This window comes from Hyposmocoma kahamanoa, unplaced genomic scaffold (genome assembly GCF_003589595.1).
Source record: "Hyposmocoma kahamanoa isolate Upper Pololo Valley unplaced genomic scaffold, ASM358959v1 63, whole genome shotgun sequence".
Classification (NCBI taxonomy): domain Eukaryota; kingdom Metazoa; phylum Arthropoda; class Insecta; order Lepidoptera; family Cosmopterigidae; genus Hyposmocoma; species Hyposmocoma kahamanoa.
Window position 1 is genome coordinate 23,706,477 of NW_020653851.1, and position 21,833 is coordinate 23,728,309.

Here is a 21,833-nt window from a genome sequence, read left to right on the forward strand (position 1 = left end):
TTTACACTAAATTCTCGTAATAAACCATGTATGAATATTATAACATCAAAATTAAAAGAATAGGATGCAATTCTTCGGAATGTGGGACAATTTTACGAAAATAAGAGGAATTGCTACAGAATTGCAAGGAATTCTGTAAATGAATTGCTTTGAACAGAATTGCACAATTTGACCTTTTAGCCCTCCTGAACAACAATGAAATGAGAAATGATCTAAACAATCACAAACTCTTAAAATGTTGAATCAATTTCTCGTGAAAATCGTATATATGATTAGTCCACATACCTATTCGCGTCACGATGACAAGTGTCAAATTTTGCCTCTCATTTGGTGACAACTATGTGACGGGACGAACACATCGTGCGCCTAATGGTAAGCGACACGCCTGTCCGTAATAGTTGCAGTACCACTCAAAGCCTTAAATCGCACAGATCTGGCAGGCACTGCCACTGCGCCCGACACCCTGAGACATAAGTTGACAAGTTCTCCACTAATTGTCTCCCTGTAATCCACTAGCACACTTTCCCTTTGAACCACCGGAACGCAGTAATGCTCATACTACAGCATGGCGGCAGATACATGAAATCTTAAACAACTAAACATAATTTATTTTTTATCAAACACTACTACTTATTCCTAAGAAGAATGAGCAAAAAAACTCTAGGCGTTGCTCTTTGTAAATAGACATTTTGTACCATTTTTCATTAACAATATTTATTCCAAATATTACAGATCGAATCAACTTGCAAATGCTGAACAGGTTACTACCATGGATTTTTGTCATCCATGTACGCAGAAGCTGTATATTAATAAATCTTTAGCAGTTTCTTATTTACTATAGTTTTAAACCTTGTAAATGGCAACCGGAATCTTATTTATAGAAGAGTTTGTCCGTTAAATGATTTTGTAAAGACGACTGTCAAGAACAGTTTGAATATTTTTTATTGCTAATCCTTTTAACATGAATTAAATTATCATACATGTACCGTGACGCTAGCGCAAAAGTGTTAATTTCTTTAAGTTTATCTGTAAGACACTCTGGGGCCCAGATTATATTGACCTAACGGCATGATTTTGCAGGACAAAAATTGTAATATTCTAATATAATATCGGCGGCATCACCCCAAAGCAAAACGCCGTGTTATCAAGCTGAGTATAAAGTAGCAAGTGGTCTGCTTGAAAATATATTAATCAGAAATTAATAGTTCACGAACTAAAAGTATGTTATCTTTCTTTTTCTTTTAAAGAATTATTTACCTTCCAATTGGAGTTCTGTGTAGCAAATCTGAATTTCACATTACTTAACTATTCTTACAGCAGATATTTTGTTTTGTGAGGGAGTCACCAAACTTATTGGTTTATTTGTTTTATGTCCATGCAAGTAGAGTGAAAAAGATATACATCGTATTGGCATGGACATGAAGCCTTTTCTGATTGGCTCAAACCGATAGTGCGAGTTCTTTGTAAAAAAAAACTAAGTAGTCAAAGTTTATCTTCGTAGGTAAATAATTTATAAATGAAAGCCATATTGCGCACTCGAACCTTTATAAATATCACAATAAAGCAGAAAGAAATACCATAAAAAAAAATTACATGACCTTAATCTGTCTTATTAGGATATAGAGGGAATCACCACCTTTCACCTGGATTACGGCTTGGAACCCGGATGATATTGCGCATCCTACCTTCCGAACCAAAACGTCTGAATAAACCACCATATCTATTAAGAAATGGGCCTCTGGTATAACCTGGAAGAGAGCGAATAGCAGCCAAAAGTAATTTCTTTTCGTTTGATACATACAGAGATGCTCTAGATCTAAAGGCACTCGTTGCAATTGCATTAGCATTCGAGGTTATATACATCAACTGGTTATCCAAAGGAGCATCCTTGAAAAGCAAACTGTCATCAATTCTTATGAAATCAAATAGTACTGGATTTACACTAGAATTCACTTCTATATATTGAGGATGAATAATGTATTCTTCAGCACCTCGTCCGCGAAACTCCATTGAATAAACTCCGAACGGCACATTAACATAGTTGAACAGATTTGATTGTGGCTGTATTGTGTCTTCTAAGACTACTTCGTCGCCACTTTTAATGGCCACCACGGTGCCAATTAAATTATGTAAGCCTTGTTTCGACGACACTACAATATTGCCTTTTCCTACATCGACCGTTATAAATACAATAGCACAGTCCGACAATATTGTACTGTATTTCATCACAAACTCGGTTCGGTACGGTTCTGGAAGAGAGCGAACGCCAATTACCACATGCTTTGCGTTGTCGGATCCAAAAAAATCACTCTGTAGTTCTCCAGAGTTTCGATACAACTTTCGCAAGAACGTATATAGAGGATTATTTCCTAGTGCCAAGTTCATTAACCCATATCGTGTCACTAGAAATCTATGAGTAGTCCTGTTTACGCCGAGGTGGGTGATGCCGTCTGGGGAAAGAAGTCTCGCAGGTGCTTCCTCGTGAAATATCTTTATTTGAAATCCTTCTTGCATTGGGACTTCGTGGAATGACGGAGCTGTTACGCCTTCCACCAGTCTCTCGTATATTTTTATGCCATAATTATCCATCACTTCTACATTAATGTACGGTTTTCCTTTCCAAAAACTATGTGGCCTATTCGAGCTTATATTGACCGTAATAGTTTGATTTTCATAATGGGTTTGCAAGTCCCCGACTACAGCATTATGGACTCCTTGAAATATTAATATTTGATTCAGGAACTTACTATAACGTGAGCTTTGTTGCAGGTATTCTAATTCTTCGTCGATGCAGTCTGTAAAATATGAATTTTAGTTAGTTACATAAAACAAGTAGTACTGGCCCAGGTACTTAGATCGCGTCATAGTACGAACTCTTGAAAGTAAGACTCCAAGGTCAGGAAAAGGAATTCAATATTATCCGTAAACTTACCGAATTTCACCCAAGTCGATGTTTCCGCAAAAACAATAAAGAATAGAATCGTTGATAGCCACATATTCACAAACGTTGTGGTTATGATATCAATTTAGGTGAAAATCAATACTCGAACACAATGCGCCCGTGACGCTTACCTACAATGATAATTATTAATTACATAACAAAACAATAATAAAATATTTCTTTAAGTAGGAATAAACCCATTAATTACAATACATAATATATCTGTAAAAAAACTTAAACCAGAAAGTTTACTTTTAGTTCACTAGGAATCCGCTAGATGACGGAATTAGTAGAGGCGAAGGTGCAGCGCACCTTCTTGAACACCACCGTAAAGTTGCCTGCTTAGCGGTATTCTACATGATATAACACGGAGAGTACGATGGAATTACACTGTTGAATTCCCCTTCGCCTCTTCACCTTCCCCTTTCCATCATCGGGGGACTTGGCGTAGGCTTGGATTCCACCCCTATGTTGTGGATATTCCAAAGATTCGCACGAAGCGTTACGCTTCCACATTTATATGGCGAACGGCTATGGAGTGGAATTCCCTGCCTGCAGACTTGTTCCCTGAATGTTATAACTTGGGCCTTTCCATGGCGAGAGTGAATAGGTATTATTTAGGTGTCCATGCTTGTCGACCTCATCGTCACTTTCCATCAGGAGAGATGGAGGTCAAATGCACACGTACATTTGATTAAAAAAAGATGGCATTGACCCATTTGGTGTTATTTGTGAATCGCGGTGTAAAGATTTTCTTCGAATGGTGGCTACTGTGACACAATTTTGTTTATGTGGAGAGAAATCGGAGAATACCGGGAACTCGGTTAGGCTAACCAGGAGTTGGGTCCCTTCTTGGGAACCGCTACCCGGACCTTCGGATATTACGTACGCTCACATAGGGTGAAATTTTATTTGAACATCATATAGGCTGAAATTCATCATCTCACGTAACGGTTTCCAGGAGCCGAGTCCCTTCTTGGGAACACGGGACCTTCCGCATATAGGGTGAAATTACCTTTACACATCTATTTAATTTATTAACAGAAAATTATTATTGAATCTGATTAAAATCGCGCGCCTCTCGCACGTTACACATGTATTTAATTGCACGTATCCAGCACGCATACAACGCGCGTGCAGTGTGCGTGCAACGCGCGTGCAGCGCACATGTAGAGCGTTTACGCGCATTCGCCAGATCTGTACGTTACAATAGTATTGGCTGATTCGCTCACCCTCGTAAGAAAAGATTAATATTTTTACGAATTATGGCGAAAAAATCATCTACTCCCGGCTAACATGCCAGACACACTAACCGCCAGGGTAGCCGCAACACAACACGAAACGCATTTAATACATATTCAGATCTGAGTCTATCCAAAGTTCGCTTAGTTTATTAATACCGCAGCTGCCTAGTGTAGAGCGCCTGACAGTAAGCCCTGAACAGAACAATTTTTACTTGAATATGATAGCTATAAATCAACGTTATTCACGTGTATTTCTGCGATATTCATTGAAATTGAGTTTTATTTTCTGTTTTAAGTCTAAGTTAACATTTAGCCTTACAGTATTTATAAAGTGATTACCTTTTATTACTACAACAGAGACGTCGCAACACAAGAAAAATCCCATAGCTCATGTTAGAGAGTGTATTAGAAATAAACCTAGGTGTATTAAGAACAGAACAACACAGTAGAAGTGGTTAGTTAGCATCTGACGCGTGCCAACGATAGGTCTCGAAAGACCTACTTGAGCTCAGTCCGCCATTTACGTATAAATGTATTTTTGGTATGGTTGCGTCATTCTTATGCGCAAATTCTTTAAAATCGTAGAAAAATGCCTTATTGTGTTGTTTTAGAGTGCATAAATAATAGCTGCATCAAAAATATTACCCGTAGTAGTATTTCAGATCATCGGTAAGTTTTATTTTAATAAATTTTCAATTTTCTGATTATCTATTCCTTCAGATGTTAATAACCGTAGGGAAAGTAGTTGAAACTCACAACATATCCCTTTCGTTCGTCGCAGTCCAGCTACTGGCCGCAAGATGGCAACACGTTGAAAATACATAGGGTGCACTTTAAGTTTCCATAACTTGCCACTTACATAAATAATATCTAAAAAGTGATTGCAACATTTGAAAATGGAACTCTTTGGCTGTAGAATACAGTTTGTTTCATCTTACCATCACTTGTTGTTACATTGTGGCGTCATTTTAGAAATTGGTTGTCTACATCACCATGGATTAACTCGTGAAAATTTTCGTAGTATGATTTTCTACGACTTTAAGTGTAATGTAACAGCTCAGCGAAGCTTCGCTCGGCTTCAAACTGCTTTTGGCGATGAAGCACCATATAAGACGACTATTTATAGCTGGTTTGCAGAATTCAAACCCGGTCGTGTGAATCTCAGTGACGAATTTCGTGATGGTCGCCCGTCCACTGACGTGAACAACAACAACATCGATGTTGTGCGCCGTATGATCAAATCAGACAGCCATGTGACATACCATGAAATTTGGGCATCTTTAGGCATAGGCATGAGTCAAATACAATCAATACTACACAAACATTTGGGTGTGAAAAAGCTGTGCTCTCAGTGGATCCCACACAATTTGACTGAGGCTCAAAAAACGGATCGCGTCACTTGGTGCAATGCCATGCTTAACAGATTCAACGATGGGGCGTTAATTTTGGTGTGGAACATAGTAACAGGTGAAGAAACATGCATTTATAGTTACGATCCCAAAACAAAGCAGCAATCGAGCGTATGGGTCTTTCGAGATGAGCCGAAACCAACCAAAGTGGCGCGCTTGCGAAGTGTTCTAAGCGGATGATTGCTTCTTTTTTTAATAACACTGGACCTGTTGCTTTGGAGAATCGTTGTACCGTGAATAGTGATTGGTACACGACCATTTGTTTGCCGGAAGTTATTGACAAACTCTGTAAAAATGTCCGAAAACGCCATATCATCTTGCACCACGATAACGCCAGTTCTCACACGGTCAGACAGACAAATGAATTTTTGAAGGTGGTTTTCGTATGAAAAAGTGCATTAAAGCTAACGGAGAATATTTTGAGAAACAATAAATTCATTTCTAACCATTTATGGTATTTTTTCTTATTCATTCCGGAACTTATAGTGCGCCTTAAGTAAAATATCAATATATAATCAAAACGTCGTAACTTGCTATAAAGGTATTGAACTTTTGACGAAACAGCGATTGAGTAAAGTTTAATTATATTAACAATGCAGAATTTGTAACACCTTTTTAAATTAGAAACTACAACCAATTATCAAGATTTCGTAGAGTTTATCATTTTGTTTGTATGCGTTTAGGCGACATCGGTTCCAATAGTAATCGATGTTAATGGCATTTCCATTGCCACTCTTTTTTTCTTCCGTGGTTAAGAATTTAAGCTCTACTACCACCACGCCCACTACTTGTTAGATTAGATAAAAAAGCACGATATTTGTTATTCCAATTTTTTAAATTTCACCCTTTAAGCTAATTATTGTTATTTAAGCTTCAATGTATTTCGTGATGTCCGTATATTATTAATATTTTAAATATAAGTATTTTGGTAAAATTCAACACACCCGTGCACCCGTGACGGATTTTTGGCTGCTGTGAGAAAGTACTATAACTCTCGGATGATTAAATAAATTCGTCACATCTGGGAATTGTCCTTGACCGCAAGTAGCCAATATACGTCACAAAAAACTTGTCACCTGAGAATAAATATTTACACGCTGCAGCCAGGATTCGAACAGAGGAACTAAATTATAAATGTGTCTGGATACGCGGTGGGCGTATTTTTGCACGCGAGACGAAATTGTCCGACACCATTTATATACAAAATTTAGAGGTTATAAAATCTTTGTCGTAGTGTATAACTAATAACAGCCAGTTATTGGTTTTTATTTTCGTTTTTTTTTCAACTATTTACGTACGCCTGTTTTTTTAATGGTTTTTAATATGTTAAATAAATTAAACATTTATGTAGACAATGTGAGAGGTTTGCATACAAAAACTAATAATGTTTTATGAAAACACATTGTGCAGCAACTACGACGTAATTATTTTTTGCGAAACATGGTTAAATTCTTTCGCAGCTTTGAATTATGTAGTAGCGAATATAATAGTTTACTGAGGCGACATAGAGTCAACTGGTTTTCGTAACAAGAAGGATGGTGGCGGGGCCTTGATAGCAGTGTCACGAAGGATACCCTCAGTAATATTATCAAATTACGAAAGTAAATGTGAAGACTTGTATGGTAAATTGTACTTTCTATTCTATATTTGTGCTGTCTATTTACCCCCTCCTACCCAACTTGACATTTTAAATGATTTTCTAAGTAACATCAACCATTTTATGGAATCTAATAACAGTGTTTTAATTCAATCTCAATTTGAGTAATTTGACGTGGTCTGGGATCGGCATCCCAGACCAAGTCAAATTCTGTGTGTCTTTACAAGTATCCAGCAAAGTAAATACTAATAATGACTCATTGGACTAAACCAATATAACCGTGTAGTGAACCACCTAAATAAGATTTTAGATCTTGTTTTATCATCGGAGTCCATCTTGGATATGCATGTGTACTTCTGACACCACCATACTAAATAGTAAATATTACGTTATTAATTTTAATGAACAAATTCCTATCATGTTAACAATTAGTATCATCGTTGTAACGTGTATTATCTTCGTTTTAATTAACAAGACTCGTCAAATTGATTTACCAGCCTAGCATTGTCGAACGAATTTCTATTTACGTAATTTCATTGCGTCCTCTAAGGCGGGTTGTTTTTCAGTAAATTCATTGTTCAAAAATATATGTATGAACACCAAACCATATAATGTACTTCTATTGTCCACGTACAGAACCAAATTGTCCAAGTATATTCCGTCTAACGATTGTTCACGTTAACACATTGAATGCGAATATTCTGATAGACCCGATTTGGGTGTGGTTCTCTTATAAACTTAACAAATATTAAAGGAAAAAATAAATACAGAGTTAGATATAATAAGTATGGAAACCCGTTGGATAACATAGCTTACTCGTCATTAAAGAAAAGATAAGATAGATAGAATAATAGATAGAAGATAATTGCTAAAACAATTCTCTTGCTGTCGCAAAAGAATTGTTATAGCAATTATTTATCTTAGTCGAAACATCTATAAAGAATAATCCAAAATCAATATGGTCGTAATTGAATATAACTAGCCCAAGTATGGGTAATTTGTTAGCTTCTCAATTCGCTTCAGTATATGACAGTTTATTTGTCACAGAACCTTGGTCAAAATACCTAAATTTACTAGATTCTTCTAATATGTTATGCAGCATAACTTTCTCAGTAGACGAAATATTTTAAAAACTTAAATCTCTTGGCAAAAACAAAGGTTCTGTTAATTGTGCTAATTACTTATCATACTCCTTACGCGAAACATTTAACAAATCTCTGTCATCTGGCACATTTCCTATGGCGTGGACAACGGCACTTATTGTGCCCATTCTTAAATCAGCTCATATCAAGAATGCAACAAATTATAGGCCTATATCAAATCTATCGGTATTTGCTAAACTATATGAATCTTTGTTATGTCCCATACTTTCTTGGCATATCAAACAGCAGATTACTTCCAAACAACACGGATTCATCAAAGGGCGCTCCTCATAATTGGGGACAGGAATTCGAAGGTAGTTTTAAATGGTTTTACACCAAACGCTTTCTCTACACCCTCGGGATTCCTTAGGGATCACATCTTAGCCCAGTATTCTTTATTATATTCATCAATACATAACAGATGTTTTCCATACTCTTACATTTACCTTTACGCTGATGATCTCAAAATAGCTAATCCTTTAGAATCTGCCTCGGACCTTGTTCTTCTTCAGGAGGGTCTGTCTAGACTTGCCTAGTGGTGCGCAATTATTAAAATAACACTTAATGTAGAAAAATGTTATCATATTATGCATTTCACTCGAAACAGAAACCACAAAACAATAAATATAAAGTACATGATAAGCACATAACAACAGTCAGTACTTTAAGGGATCTGAGTGTAACATTTGATTCGGATTTAAAGTTTGACAAACATATTAGCAAAATTGCCTCTAAAAGCTATAAGTCTCTTGGCTTTGTATTTAGAAATTGCAAACGTTTTAAACATCCACTAAAATAAATATTTTCAACAGCCTAGTCAGATCTAGTCTTAAGTATGGAAGTGTGTGGTCGCCTTTCTATGAGATTCATGCGAATATGATAGAACGGGTTCAAAAGCGTTTCTTATATCATTTGACTTATGCAAGAGAGCTAAACAGCTTCATTCTTATAACGAACGTTTAAATTATTTCAATATGCACAATTTAAAACAACGAAGACAATTTCTCGATCAAACGTTTCTATTTAAAATTACAAACGGTCTAATAGATTGTTCCCAATTTCAGTTAATTTTAAATTTAACATCCCTTTCAAACCACCACGAAAAAGCAAATGCTACCTGTTTATGTCGCCCCTTCCCGTAATAATCTTGACCTAAATTCTTCCATCGCCAGAATAGTAAAAAACTACAACAACATGGCGTTAAAATTTGATAGTGACATGTATTTGCATAACCTTATTAAGGTATAAAGCCAAATTGAAAAGGCTACTTTAGGCTAAGTCACTGCTCACTTGAACATACATCTATTTATACATACTTTAGTATATTTAAAATATGTATTTCTTTTAAATGCATCCTTATACTTTTGTAATAATTAAAGTTGTAAGTTTTAGTAACAAAATTGTACCTAACTGGTTGACACGTGTAGTAATCAATAAATACATGTAATATTAAGTTAAACAGTATGTATGTACTCAATTACTTTTTAATACTCCATGTGCATAAACGCACACCGTGGCAACCTGTAAATGAAAGAACACAAAAACTCGAGCCACAATATCTATTGTTTTGATCGTTTGTTTCTACGTTGTCCTAAATAAATATATAAGGTGTGGCATAGCGACTCCGTTGCTCTGGTACTCGAAGTACAGGGAATTACCTAGTTTGAGATCAGGCTATAGGAATGGTTGTGTGACACGTTATCATTATTGTTATGGATATCTTTCCGCTCACGCGATACATGCAGCCGTAGACGCATACCACACCTAGAGGTGCCGGTGATGATTTTATACCGATTTATCGGATTTCGAAGTTATAACAGGTAAAAGAACTAATATTAATTGCTATTTCGGTAACTACTCTAGCAAACCATAAAGTTTTTAATGCCTAGGTCTGTCATTTAAAAAAATAAACAACTTCAAAAATACGTCACGACAATCGTTTGTGTTATTGTTTGGGCTGATGATTTCGGTGTTTATTTATTGAAAACATACTGTAAGTAGTCAAATCGCGACAGAGGGAAAATGACTTTTTAAAAACTAATTTTAAAATAAAAACGAACAATTCGTTTGATGGTCGATATAAGACTGATTTATTTAAATTCAATATTCTTACTGCTAAGCGCCTTATCTACTATAGACATGCAACTATGCAGTTTTGGGTGCAGGTGCATTTATGATGACCATGCCATCTCTATAGGAGTGAGACTGTGTAACTTCTCCCTCCTTCAGTTCGAAATCATCCGAAGAACAATTTTTTGGAGGATGATTGCGACTTTTGCGGAAGCTGCATATGGAAACTGCATATTTGTATAAAATATAAGAAAGGAAACCTATGATTAATATTACGTATAAGACAATGGTTCCTATGCTAACACTGTCCGAATTCACTACACTAACACTTGGCACTTCACTGTTTTTCAACGCATACGATATGATTTTTAAATTAGTCAGGTCAACTCCATTTAATTTTACAGGGTTGATGTTCCTTTGGATATCAGTCTTCAGGTTTGCAGGGAGCTTTACTAAAGGGAGTTGTGGATATAGTAATTTTTCTCCTTTTAAGGTATGTTCACGTAAACAATGGTTCGCTATTTTGTATTCACATTTGTCGTCTATCGTGAGCAGGTTTGTACCAGAAAGAGTGTAATGTAGAATTTCATTGGCACAGGACCTTGTGAGGTCAACTGCGAACTTCGTGTATATTATCCATCTGTTCAAATGCAGTAGCTCTACCTTTATTTCTTCAAGTTCTATTGGAATCTGTGTACAGGAAACATCATTCGAATATCTCATCAAATCCAGGATACAGGTATCTTCAACAGGAACTATTGTCTGCGTTTCGTCACACAGAAACATTCCTTCTTCGACGGCTTTGCACGGCGTGGATAACGAGTTAGCTTTCAACCCCTTCGCAATAAGGTAAGGGTATTTAGGTAAAATAATTAAGGTAAGGTTTGTTTCAGGGTTGGTGATTGGTAAAGGAACAATTTTGTAATAAAAGTAAGTATCTTTTCTAATTAAAGGTATTTCCATTACAAATATAATTTCATAATTCTTAACATATGATTTTAATACAATTGACTGCTCAATTTTTATTATATTTTCTGGAGTTGAAGGAAATACGAGCTTGTCCGTTCTCTCTATAAGCTTTAGTATCTTTATAAGTTCCTGGGTGTTAACAACAGATTGATGTAATATTCCGATTCTACTAAACGCTATAATATTTTCAATCTCATTCAATTTAGCATAAACCATCTGAAAATTATGTAAAAACAAATTGTAAGCATGTATTATTTTATTGATGTAAGAAGTCTTTGAAATTTCATTGATTTCTTTACTAATCTTATTAACTGCAGCATCTAATTGTATGAGATTGTTCGTTATGTTTACAGTAGAGTTCGTGAAAATCCTCACCATTTCGGCTAATAGAGTTGTTTTCATTTGTATGGAATGCTGACGAGATTTTACTTCTTTTATCAAATTTTCGTATTTAATGGCGTCATCGTGATCCATATTTCCTGTGATAACTTTGATTAAAGATCCCAAAGGATTAATGAGTCCCCTCTTTTTTCTACTATTAGGAACTAATTGAATGTATTTTTCTAACGTGATATTTACCATATGATTTGCTTGCAGCTTTACATCATCAAAATATAACAGAGACCTACTGATATTGGGGTGAGAGCTGACCAGTCTATTTAATTCCTTATAACTATTTATATTTAAATCTAAATTTTCTCTTATAAGCTTAATATCTAACGTCTTAATTACTATCCACTTATCATAACTAACGAGGGCAGTTCCTTCTCTGACTGGAAGAACGCCAGGGTTATTCTCAATCTTTTGAAGTTGAAGGGCCCGGGTCAATACTACCTGGGTCAGTAGCAGGACGAACCTGTGGAGGACGTCGTATGTCTTTAATTGGAACATTAGTATTTCTAGCGTTTGTCTCTACTGGGACTACATTTCGTTTAATTTTACCTTTGATCTTTGCCTTTTGATATATAGGTTTGTCTTTACTGTGACGCTTGTTGACACCCCTGATAAAGATGGTGTCATCATCGTTTAAATCAAAAGTAGTTTCTCCTGTTCTATCTTTTTGCACCTGTGCCTTTCTAGATACCATTTTGTCAGTTAAATATTTGTATAAGTACCGGGTTCTTTTGCAATGCTCTTTAACTAATTGTTGAGTGTATTCTTTGTCGAAATCTACATTAAACTGACTATTACTCTCAGTATGTCCAAATACAACTTCGAAAGGTGTAAGTCCAGTTACTGAGTGTATTGTCTGATTGTATGCCATAACCGCATACGTCATAACTGATGCTGCATCTGTTAATTTTAGTTCGTACTTTGCAAGTCGATATATTTCTAATATAGTGGAATGAAAGCGCTCTATCAATCCCATAGAATTGGGGTTGTTAGGGGTGCCTATATGAATGCATACTTTGTAAAATGAGAGCATTTCTTTGAGGAGTTTATTGTTGAATTCCGAACCGGGGTCTGAACTTATTTTGTTGGGTACACCATATATTGAAAAATACTTAATTAGAGCTCTAACCACTTCGGGAGTTGATCTGTCGGGAATTTCAATTGCTTGGGCCAATTTGCTAAATGCGTCAATAATAGTCAAATAGTATTTGCCTTCAATGGAAAATAGATCAATGAATAATTCTTCAAAAGGTTTTTTCTGAGTTTGAGTGAGCTGCAATTGGGGTTTGAAAGGTCTACGGTCGTATTTCATACGTTTGCAAGTGTCACATGAGTTAATTATACTGGTTACAGTCTGATCCATATTATTCCAAAAGTAAGAGCGTTTTATGTGTGAAATGGTCTCTTTGATTCCACGATGACAAGTTTTGCCTTGATGGTACCTTATTACAATTTCTTCTTGTTCCTTTTCATCAGTGACGTTAACTACTCTCTCAGTACACTCATAAAGTCGTACTGTATCCTTTTTAAATAATGTAATAACTATTTCTGAAAAAAGGCGTCTATGTTCTTTATTTTCAAAATATATAAAGTATTTAATTTTGGGTCTAATATATTCCTTAAGAAATTGTTTGATTAGTTCTGAATTAGTTAAAGGCAAATAGACTTCGAGAATTTTCTGTTTCGGATGAGAGAGAATTCTGACTGATAGTTTATTTTTAAGCCACACGTGTACCAAAATCTGGTTAGGTTTCGTATCTACCGCCTCGTGAAGTATTGGGATGCCATTTGTGTCCATGTCTAGAGCTGAGTGTGCTGTATTGGTGCTAGAGTTCGTTGTTTTGTTAGTTTGTGCTGTTAGGGTACTGCTATTAGATTGGGTGCGAGACCGTATATCTTCTTCATTTATACTTGGAGTTGCTACAGAACGAGAGTTATCAGGTAAGTTTGCATCTCTGGTAGGGTTTTGTATTCGTTCTCCTAATTTTTGTAGGTCATTAGTCAGTTTTAATATGTAGTCATTTAGCTCATCATTATTTTCAGTGTCTCCTATATTAACTGCCATTGATTGATCGTCAGTATTGTCCTTAGTCAAAGCATTTAGTCGTATCCGCGAGAGTGCGTCGGCGTTTGTATTTTGTTTCCCGGCTTTATGTATGATTTTATAGTCATATTCACTTAATCTCAGTTTGTAACGGGTCAATTTACTGTTGGGTTCTTTTAAGGAGTCAAGCCAAGCAAGAGGTCTGTGGTCAGTGTATATCGTAAACTTATTGCCGTATAGGTAGGGACGGAAATGTTTCACAGCCCATACTATGGCGAGGAGCTCTTTTTCTATTGTACTGTATCGTTTTTCGGAGTCATTAAGTGTCCGGCTAGCATACGCTATAGGGTTGTCACTGCCAATGGAGCCTTGTGAAAAGACAGCACCAATGGCGTAGTCAGATGCGTCAGTGGTAAGTATGAACGGTTTTGTAAAGTCGGGGTATTGTAGTAGTGGCGCGTTAACTAAAAGTTCTTTACATTTTTCAAATGCATTTAGGTATTTTTCGTCAATTGCAATTTTACAATTCTTCTTTAGGCATGCTGTCATCGGTTGTGTTATTTTTGAAAAGTCTTTAATAAATTTTCTATAATAGCCAATAAGTCCTAAAAAGCTTTTAATTTCGGTTGTCGTTTTTGGTAATGGGTAGTTCAGTATAGCGTCAATTTTGTCAGTATTCGGTTTGAGTCCTTCAGGTGTAATTGTGTGTCCTAGATAAGCTGCTTCTTTACATAAAAATTCGGATTTGTCGAGTTGCACTTTCAAGTTAGTGTATCTGAGTCTATCGAAAACTGCTCTAAGTTTTGTCAAATATTCTTCAAGGCTGGACGAAAAGATGATGATGTCATCAACACAACATGAACATTGTCCATGGCTCTTTGGAATGTCGCTGGGGCTGTTTTTAGTCCAAACGGCATACGAAGGAACTCATAATGTCCAAATTGAGTCGAAAACGCTGTTTTGGGTTGGTCATTTTTTTCAATTTCTATCTGATGGTAACCACTAGCTAAGTCAAGAACAGAAAAGTAACAGCTTTTGCCTAGTTTGTCGAAAAGGTCGGTTATATTGGGGAGTGGGTATTTGTCATCAACTGTAACGTCGTTTAGTCGCCTGTAATCTATCACCATTCTATATTTTTGTTCACCACTAGCGTCAAGTTTTTTTGGGACTAAGTGCACTGGGGCACTCCATGGAGAATGGGACTCTTGAATGACATTGTCTTTTAGTAATTTTTCAACTTGGTTTCGAATTTCAGCGGTTTCTGCAGGAGGTTGACGATATGGCTTTACATAAATAGGGTCTTCGTTAAGAGTTCTAATTTTGTGTTTCACTTGATTGGTGAAAGTCAGTGGTAATTGATCGGTATAAAAAATATCTCTGTATTCTGAACATAAGTTAAAGATTTTGTTACGTTCTTCGGAATTCATATGACTTAGACGTAGTTTAGACAAATTTTGTTTCAAAATTTCGTTTTTTTCATTTTCATTTAATACACACGTGTTATTCACATTGATCTCTTGATTGATTTATATTCTGTGACGCTAAGGGGCTTACTAAATTTAATTTCATAGTGATTATGAGAAGTGTTTTGAATTATGGTTGTAGCGTAACCTTGTACACATTTTACGAGTGCAGTAGGCGTTCTAACACCTTCACCAAAATCAATATAATTTATAATCGCTTCTCTCTCTTCTTCAAAAGATCAACAGGAATTTTCGTACGTGTTTCAGATCGGGGTTCAAGATGAATCGTATAAGGTGGGTTATAAATGATAGGTATTTCTGTGTCTCGCGTCTTTAGTATTTGATTCTTCATGTCAATATTTGCATCAAGTTGTTTCAGTAAGTCAGAGCCTATCAGTCCTCCGTAACTACTGTCAACGTCGTAAACGTAAAATTTATGAAAGTCGGTACTTCTGAAAGTTTTCAACGATGGAATATTTATAACCTCATTATGGGTACTTCGTGCGTGAGCACTAATGATTTCAAAAGGCTCGTAAGATTTAAATTCTGAAAAATATTTGTCAGCAATTTCGGGGCTAACGAACGATCGAGTGCTACCTGTATCGATCATGAATATAGAGTCTATTTCAGGAATTTTTATGTGGGGTAATTTTAATGCTGCATGATAATTCAAGTGTACTATTTCGGGGGGTGTGTCGTAGAGGCCTGTAACCGAAAATTTTCAGTGTTAATGGTCTCCTGTAAATCCTGCGCTTGTTCAAAATTTTCATAATTGTTTTCGATATTTTCGTTTCTATCTATTTCCTGATAGTCATAGGGAGAAAGCTCTCCTTGCAATGCATATTCTGTTTCAGGGATATATTCAGGCACATTTAATTCGTTCGCGTAAAATAAATTGTTGGGCTTTTGCATACCTGCATAGTTCAATTTTTGTGGGATTGCCGTACGCATAGAAATATCGTTATCATGTTTCAGTAAAGATCGCTGACCTTGTGTTTGTTGTGGGTATGAATTTGGAATACCAAACTTAAATTGGGGTTGGTATGCAGGCTGACCATAATTGTTATAACTGAACTGACTATTATTTGGCATAAATGGTCTGTACCCTGTTGGTTGTGGCGGAATCCCGAATTTGAAATTTGTTTGATTAGGCAATGGCCTACTCTGATTTTGGAAAGGAATTCCAAACTTAAAACCTGGTGAAAAAGATTGTTGAGGAATACCGAATTTGAAGCCTTGATTTTGCGGAAATTTATTTGGTGCATTATTGAAATTTTGAGGTTGAGTAAATTTAAAATTCTGCCCATAATTATTATTTTGCGGAATAAAAGGCTTGAAATTTGGCATTTGTTGTGTATTATACTGTGGTGATTTATGTTGAGTTGAATTTTGCCGATTTTTATTACGGGAATTATATTGACTCAAAAAGTTGACTTCCTCCATTACTATGGAGAGTGCGTCTTCAAGTTTATCGCAATTTTGAAGTCGCACTACACGAATCATATCTTCCGGTAAGTTGTAGAGAAATACATTCAACGACATATGGTTATATATAGCCATTTTTGCTTCTTTAATTTGATCATCATCAAGCAAATTTACCTTGGAAAATAAGGTGCTCCTAACGTTTTGGATCCGATTACAGAATTCTAAATAAGATTCGCCATGTTTAATTTTTAAATTTTCCAACTCTATTGCAATGCAATCTTCTGATCTAGGATCGCCGAAATGCTGAGTAAACACTGACTTTAATTCATCCCAAGTGGTGATATCATCACGCTCACTTATCAAGTGGGCGGCCTTACCTACCAAGCGGCTAGTAATTGCATGAAAAATATAAATGTCCTGAGCAGGGTGTCCTTCTCTTCTAAAAGAACTTATTATATATTCACTCTTTTTTATGAATAAATTCAATAACCTTTCATCTCCATCAAATTTTGGTACAATTTTCAATAGTTCTGCGGGAATTGTGCGTATTTCATTCATTTTCTACTATTTTATTTAACAGTTTCAAATAAAATTAAATTCACAATTGTAATTACTTGTTATAGCAAAGATTCACAATTTTAATTATTTATTGTATTAAAAATTCACAATTTTAATTATTTGTTATATTATAATTCTACAATTTCAATTCTTTGTAATATTAAAACTAGATTCAATAGAACTCCTATAGATTTTATATAGAGAGCTATTTAAAACTTAACTAAATACACAGCAAATGGAATAAGAACAGGGAACGGACAGGATAGTGAAGAGGTCTACTCACAAAACGCTGATCCCCATTTCCTCCAATTATAGCTGCACTATGAATTCTCCTCCAAGTCGCTGCGACTAATTTATTTGGTTCGTAGATACCAGTTCGACGTAAAAACGTACACGAAACACTTCACTCGGACTAATTTAGAGTCCTCACAGGTGTAAGATTTCGTACCGGTATCCTACCGGCTGCGCCAGTCAAATCGCGACGGAGAGAAAATGACTTTTTGAAAACTAATTTTAAAATAAAAACGAACAATTCGTTTGATGGTATATATTCGATATAAGACTGATTTATTTAAATTCAATATTCTTACTGCTAAGCGCCTTATCTACTATAGACATGCAACTATGCAGTTTTGGGTGCAGGAGCATTTATGATGACCATGCCATCTCTATAGGAGTGAGACTGTGTAACTAAGTAGCGTTTTTTAAGTTTACCCTGAATATAAATGTTTATAAACTATACTTTAAGGAGTAATTTCATGGTAAACGTTAGAACCACTCAAACGGAATATTATCATATTTATCCAAGTACACCAAAAATTTAATTAGTGCTTTTTAAGTGCAGGATTTGCGGTGTATTACTGCATTTTATTTCAGATGTTTTTGTTGGTAGTACGGAGGGTATTTATTTAGCAACGCAGAATAATAATTTTTATTTATAAAAAACTTGTATTTAAACTGAATGCTTTTCTAATTTGCGAAACCAAATAGCTGCCATTTTGCAGTAGGAGGAGCGCATCGCGTGAGCGGTTAGACTCTCGCCTCTCTCTTGTTCTTTTAAGATAAAAAGAAAAGTATTTTGGAAACCATAAACAATCGACCGCGAATGTGTCTGAAATGTATTACAGTTTTCATTGTTATTGCCAGCAGACATTATTATGTCTGCCGGTAATAAAAATAGCCTCTTTTTGTTATTCTATTTAATGACGTTTGTAACTCATAAGTCTTCTTATTATAAAGATTTCTTTACATACAGGCTAGACTGTTTTAACTGTTCTGGCAATCGGTATATTTTTTTCCTTACTTATTTTTATAACTAAGAAGCTATTTTATTTACTTAAGGTATAACTAAAAACTTTGTACGGCTTTTGACATTTCATTCGTCTTAGCAAAATAAAAGAAAACAACATACGCTCATTGACCGTCGCCAATGTGCAAGAATCGCTAAATACAAAAAAAAACTTCTTCAGTATTTACTATAGATGCTAAACGTGTAAATGATCATGCCTAAGAATTTTTTTGAAGCTAGACGCAAACAGTTTTTACAAGTTCGAAGTCGTGTATATTTGTTTTATTTTTATTATAGAGTATAAGTAGCCTGTGTAGACACTCACCATAAACTGAATTAAAAGTGACAACAATTAGATTCTTCACCCTATATATTCAAATTCATAATTTATACTGGCAGAACTTGTTTGTGTGTAATACAGGACAATTAAAACCAAGTTCCAATATTGAATTGTTGAGAAAAAGATACTGTTTATAATCATTACCTGTCTCATATAGTCTAAATAATGAAGCACTAAAACATTATGTGGGGTGTAATCGTAAAGTGTGCCTAGGCGATTATTCCGTAAGTATATATCAAAATAATCAATAACATTTAAACTGATATTGAAAATACCCATGAATCAAATGAAGTCAATAACTTTTTTGAATAAAACGCTCCAGTACATTTAAATATGAAATTCATAGAGAGATTTTAATTGGCCTACTGACCATCTGAATTTTTCGGAATTTATATGTGAAATTTAATATGAAATATACCACGACCTTTTCTGTGAAAGTAAACATGGTGAGGATATCTGCACTTCGAAGAAGGTTCACAACACTCGGAAAACGTATGAAGTCCCGAACCCGCGTTAGGCCAGCGTAGCAGACCATGGGCCAAGTCTTCGCATGAGAGAATGAATGAATTTATGTTGTATTTAATGCAAAAACATAATGTAACTTATTAAATAAGTGCCAGGTAAAGGGACGGACAACACGCAAAGAAATTCAATAAAATATATAGAAATAGAATCAAAGATTTATAAAAATCTATTCCGGAACTCTAATCGTATAATAACCGAAGGGTAAATTGTTGAAAGTCAAATAACGTCCCTTAACATGTTGGATTTGATTTATGTTTTCTTTTTGTATACCAACATTATAACCTGCTAACTCTTCAGGGTAGTCAAACTTGAATGAAACGGTGAAAGTGCCTCTGTTCTCCGGAAATAAAGCACGATATTTCTTAAGATAAAGGTATTTCTGCGCGTCTGGCAAATAATGAACCGCTCCCAAAATCTGTTTCTTTTCTTCTGATAAAAAAAAAGGTATACTATATTTGAAAGGACTCCTTACAATATCTCCGGCCTTTGAATCTATAGTTGCCATCAGAGCATCCAAAGCATGTTTTTTATAGTTCCGATTTTGTAAACCGTATTTTGTCACAAGCCAACTGTTGACTCGGCCTGATTTGTCAATAAGTACGTTCTTCGACTGCAATCTGTTTGCTCCTTCCTTATGGTAAACTTTAATTATATCATCCTCCATCAGTGGTAATACATCAATACTTACGGTATTATTTAATCCAGTGATTTCTCTTCTATATTTAGTCACACCATCTCCTGTTGTAACTACAATGATGGCATAATTGCCGTTTTCAAAATAAGGATGGGCTTCGCTAAGCATTACTGACATAATAATAGAGCCCTCCTCGTAGCTAGCTCTTAGAACAGCAAACAAAGCCCGACCTAATCCATAAAATTCAATCGACTGATCCATAAGCACACTGCAATTAATTTTCTCAAAACCGAATTGTATTGAGTTTTCATAATCTTTCACTTCTATGTACTGCGGAGTAGTTACATATCTTTCCGCAGATTTTCCGTGAAATTCCACTGAGTAAATTCCGTGCAGAATACCTTCAAAATGTAATAGCGTTTGGTGTTCGTATATTGTATCTTCTACAACTAAATCTTGACCACGTTTTAATTGCATCTTCGTGCCAATTAACTCTTCGACGTCTTGTTTTAAGGTAATGTCAATACTACCTTCTTTGTAGATTTTACCGATTTTATTATTAAGTTCAGGTTCCACAACACACTTCGGGAACAATGAGATATACTTCATCAAATAAAGGGTACGGTGTGGTTGTGGAAGAGAGAGGATAGCAATCAATAGGTGTTGTAGATCTTCAGACTCCATGAATTGTAAACTTGAGCTAAGCAAAGTTATCGCTTGCTCGTCTAACCTTTTTACGAAGTCATAGAGAGGATCATTTCGGAGTCTCAAGTTTTTCAACCCATATCGAGTAACTAGCCAACTATTGGTAGTGTTGATGGTATCTACAATGGCTTCTTGGGAGAACAACCTTAAGGGGACCTCTAAATGGTATATTTCAAGTACATAACCTTCTCTCATAGGAATTTCATTGTGTGACAAATTGGTGGTGCCTTGCACGGCTATCTCAAATATTTTCTCGCCAAGATTGTCCCTTAATTCTACACTCATGTATGTTTTTCCCGTGTAATGTTGGTGTGGACTTGCTCCGGTAATTTTAACAACGCAAGATTCATTGTCATAGTTGGTGGCTAATTCCCCGAACGTTAGATCGCCCAACCCTTTAAACACTAAGATTTGATTGGCAAACTTGTTGCGAGTTGGATTTGACAAAAGGTTATAATAAAATTTTTGTTCAGGACAATCTGAAAAATATTAATTTAAGTTAGTTTTGTTTTTTGTTAAAAAGTCAATTCCAAGGAGGGTCAAGAATTTTTAACAGCTTAGGTAACAGTTAAAATAATCAGTTTTAATGACGAGTTACAAATAATTTCAAACAAACTTAATGAACATGTTCGTGAAAAAATTAGGATCGAAATTATAAAATAAATTATAAAAATGGTTTTTTTTTTAAAGTACGGCAGTTTGGCACTTACCTGATCTTTCCAAATAGGTAGATATTTCAGCAACAACAACGAAGAAAAGAATCGTAGACAGCCACATTGTTAAAAATATGCGGACTATGTTTTCAAACCCTTTCCTTTTTGTTTTTTCTATCAATTTTGGTTGACGACATTGATATCATACGATATTTACCTACAAGAATAATTATTCACTTTCAATGGCATACTATACTATTAGAAAATTACTTTAAAAAGACATATAACCTATTTACAGTTCCAGATGAGGACAAAGTTCTATGCTATGAAGACAAAATATAAGGATTTTACACGAAGATAAATTCAAATATATATTTATTGAAGAGATAAGGAAATTACACTTGAAATCTTCACATTGACTAAACACTACAAC

The 21,833-nt window shown here is 35.3% G+C and overlaps 2 protein-coding genes across 6 annotated transcripts; both read right to left on the reverse strand.

Annotated features, from left to right (window-relative positions):
• Window positions 1-1,535: 1,535 nt before the first annotated feature.
• On the reverse strand, window positions 1,536-8,853 carry LOC113230289. Of its 5 annotated transcripts, none has more exons than XM_026464157.1 (4): window positions 6,671-6,753; window positions 4,942-5,055; window positions 2,933-3,072; window positions 1,536-2,795 (listed from the first exon to the last, which is right to left on the reverse strand). In XM_026464157.1, the coding sequence occupies exons 3-4, from the start codon at window positions 2,994-2,996 to the stop codon at window positions 1,630-1,632; spliced, it is 1,230 nt and encodes a 409-aa protein (XP_026319942.1). In that variant the 5' UTR covers window positions 2,997-3,072; window positions 4,942-5,055; window positions 6,671-6,753; the 3' UTR covers window positions 1,536-1,629. The 5 variants fall into 5 exon arrangements, with proteins under 5 accessions (XP_026319942.1, XP_026319941.1, XP_026319943.1 ...); XM_026464156.1 differs by having other exon boundaries at window positions 6,539-6,747; XM_026464158.1 differs by lacking the exons at window positions 4,942-5,055; window positions 6,671-6,753 and adding an exon at window positions 8,780-8,853.
• A 10,017-nt stretch (window positions 8,854-18,870) lies between these two features.
• Window positions 18,871-21,587, reverse strand: LOC113230288. Its single transcript, XM_026464153.1, has 2 exons — window positions 21,458-21,587; window positions 18,871-21,226 (listed from the first exon to the last, which is right to left on the reverse strand). The coding sequence occupies exons 1-2, from the start codon at window positions 21,522-21,524 to the stop codon at window positions 19,575-19,577; spliced, it is 1,719 nt and encodes a 572-aa protein (XP_026319938.1). The 5' UTR covers window positions 21,525-21,587; the 3' UTR covers window positions 18,871-19,574.
• Window positions 21,588-21,833: the final 246 nt, after the last annotated feature.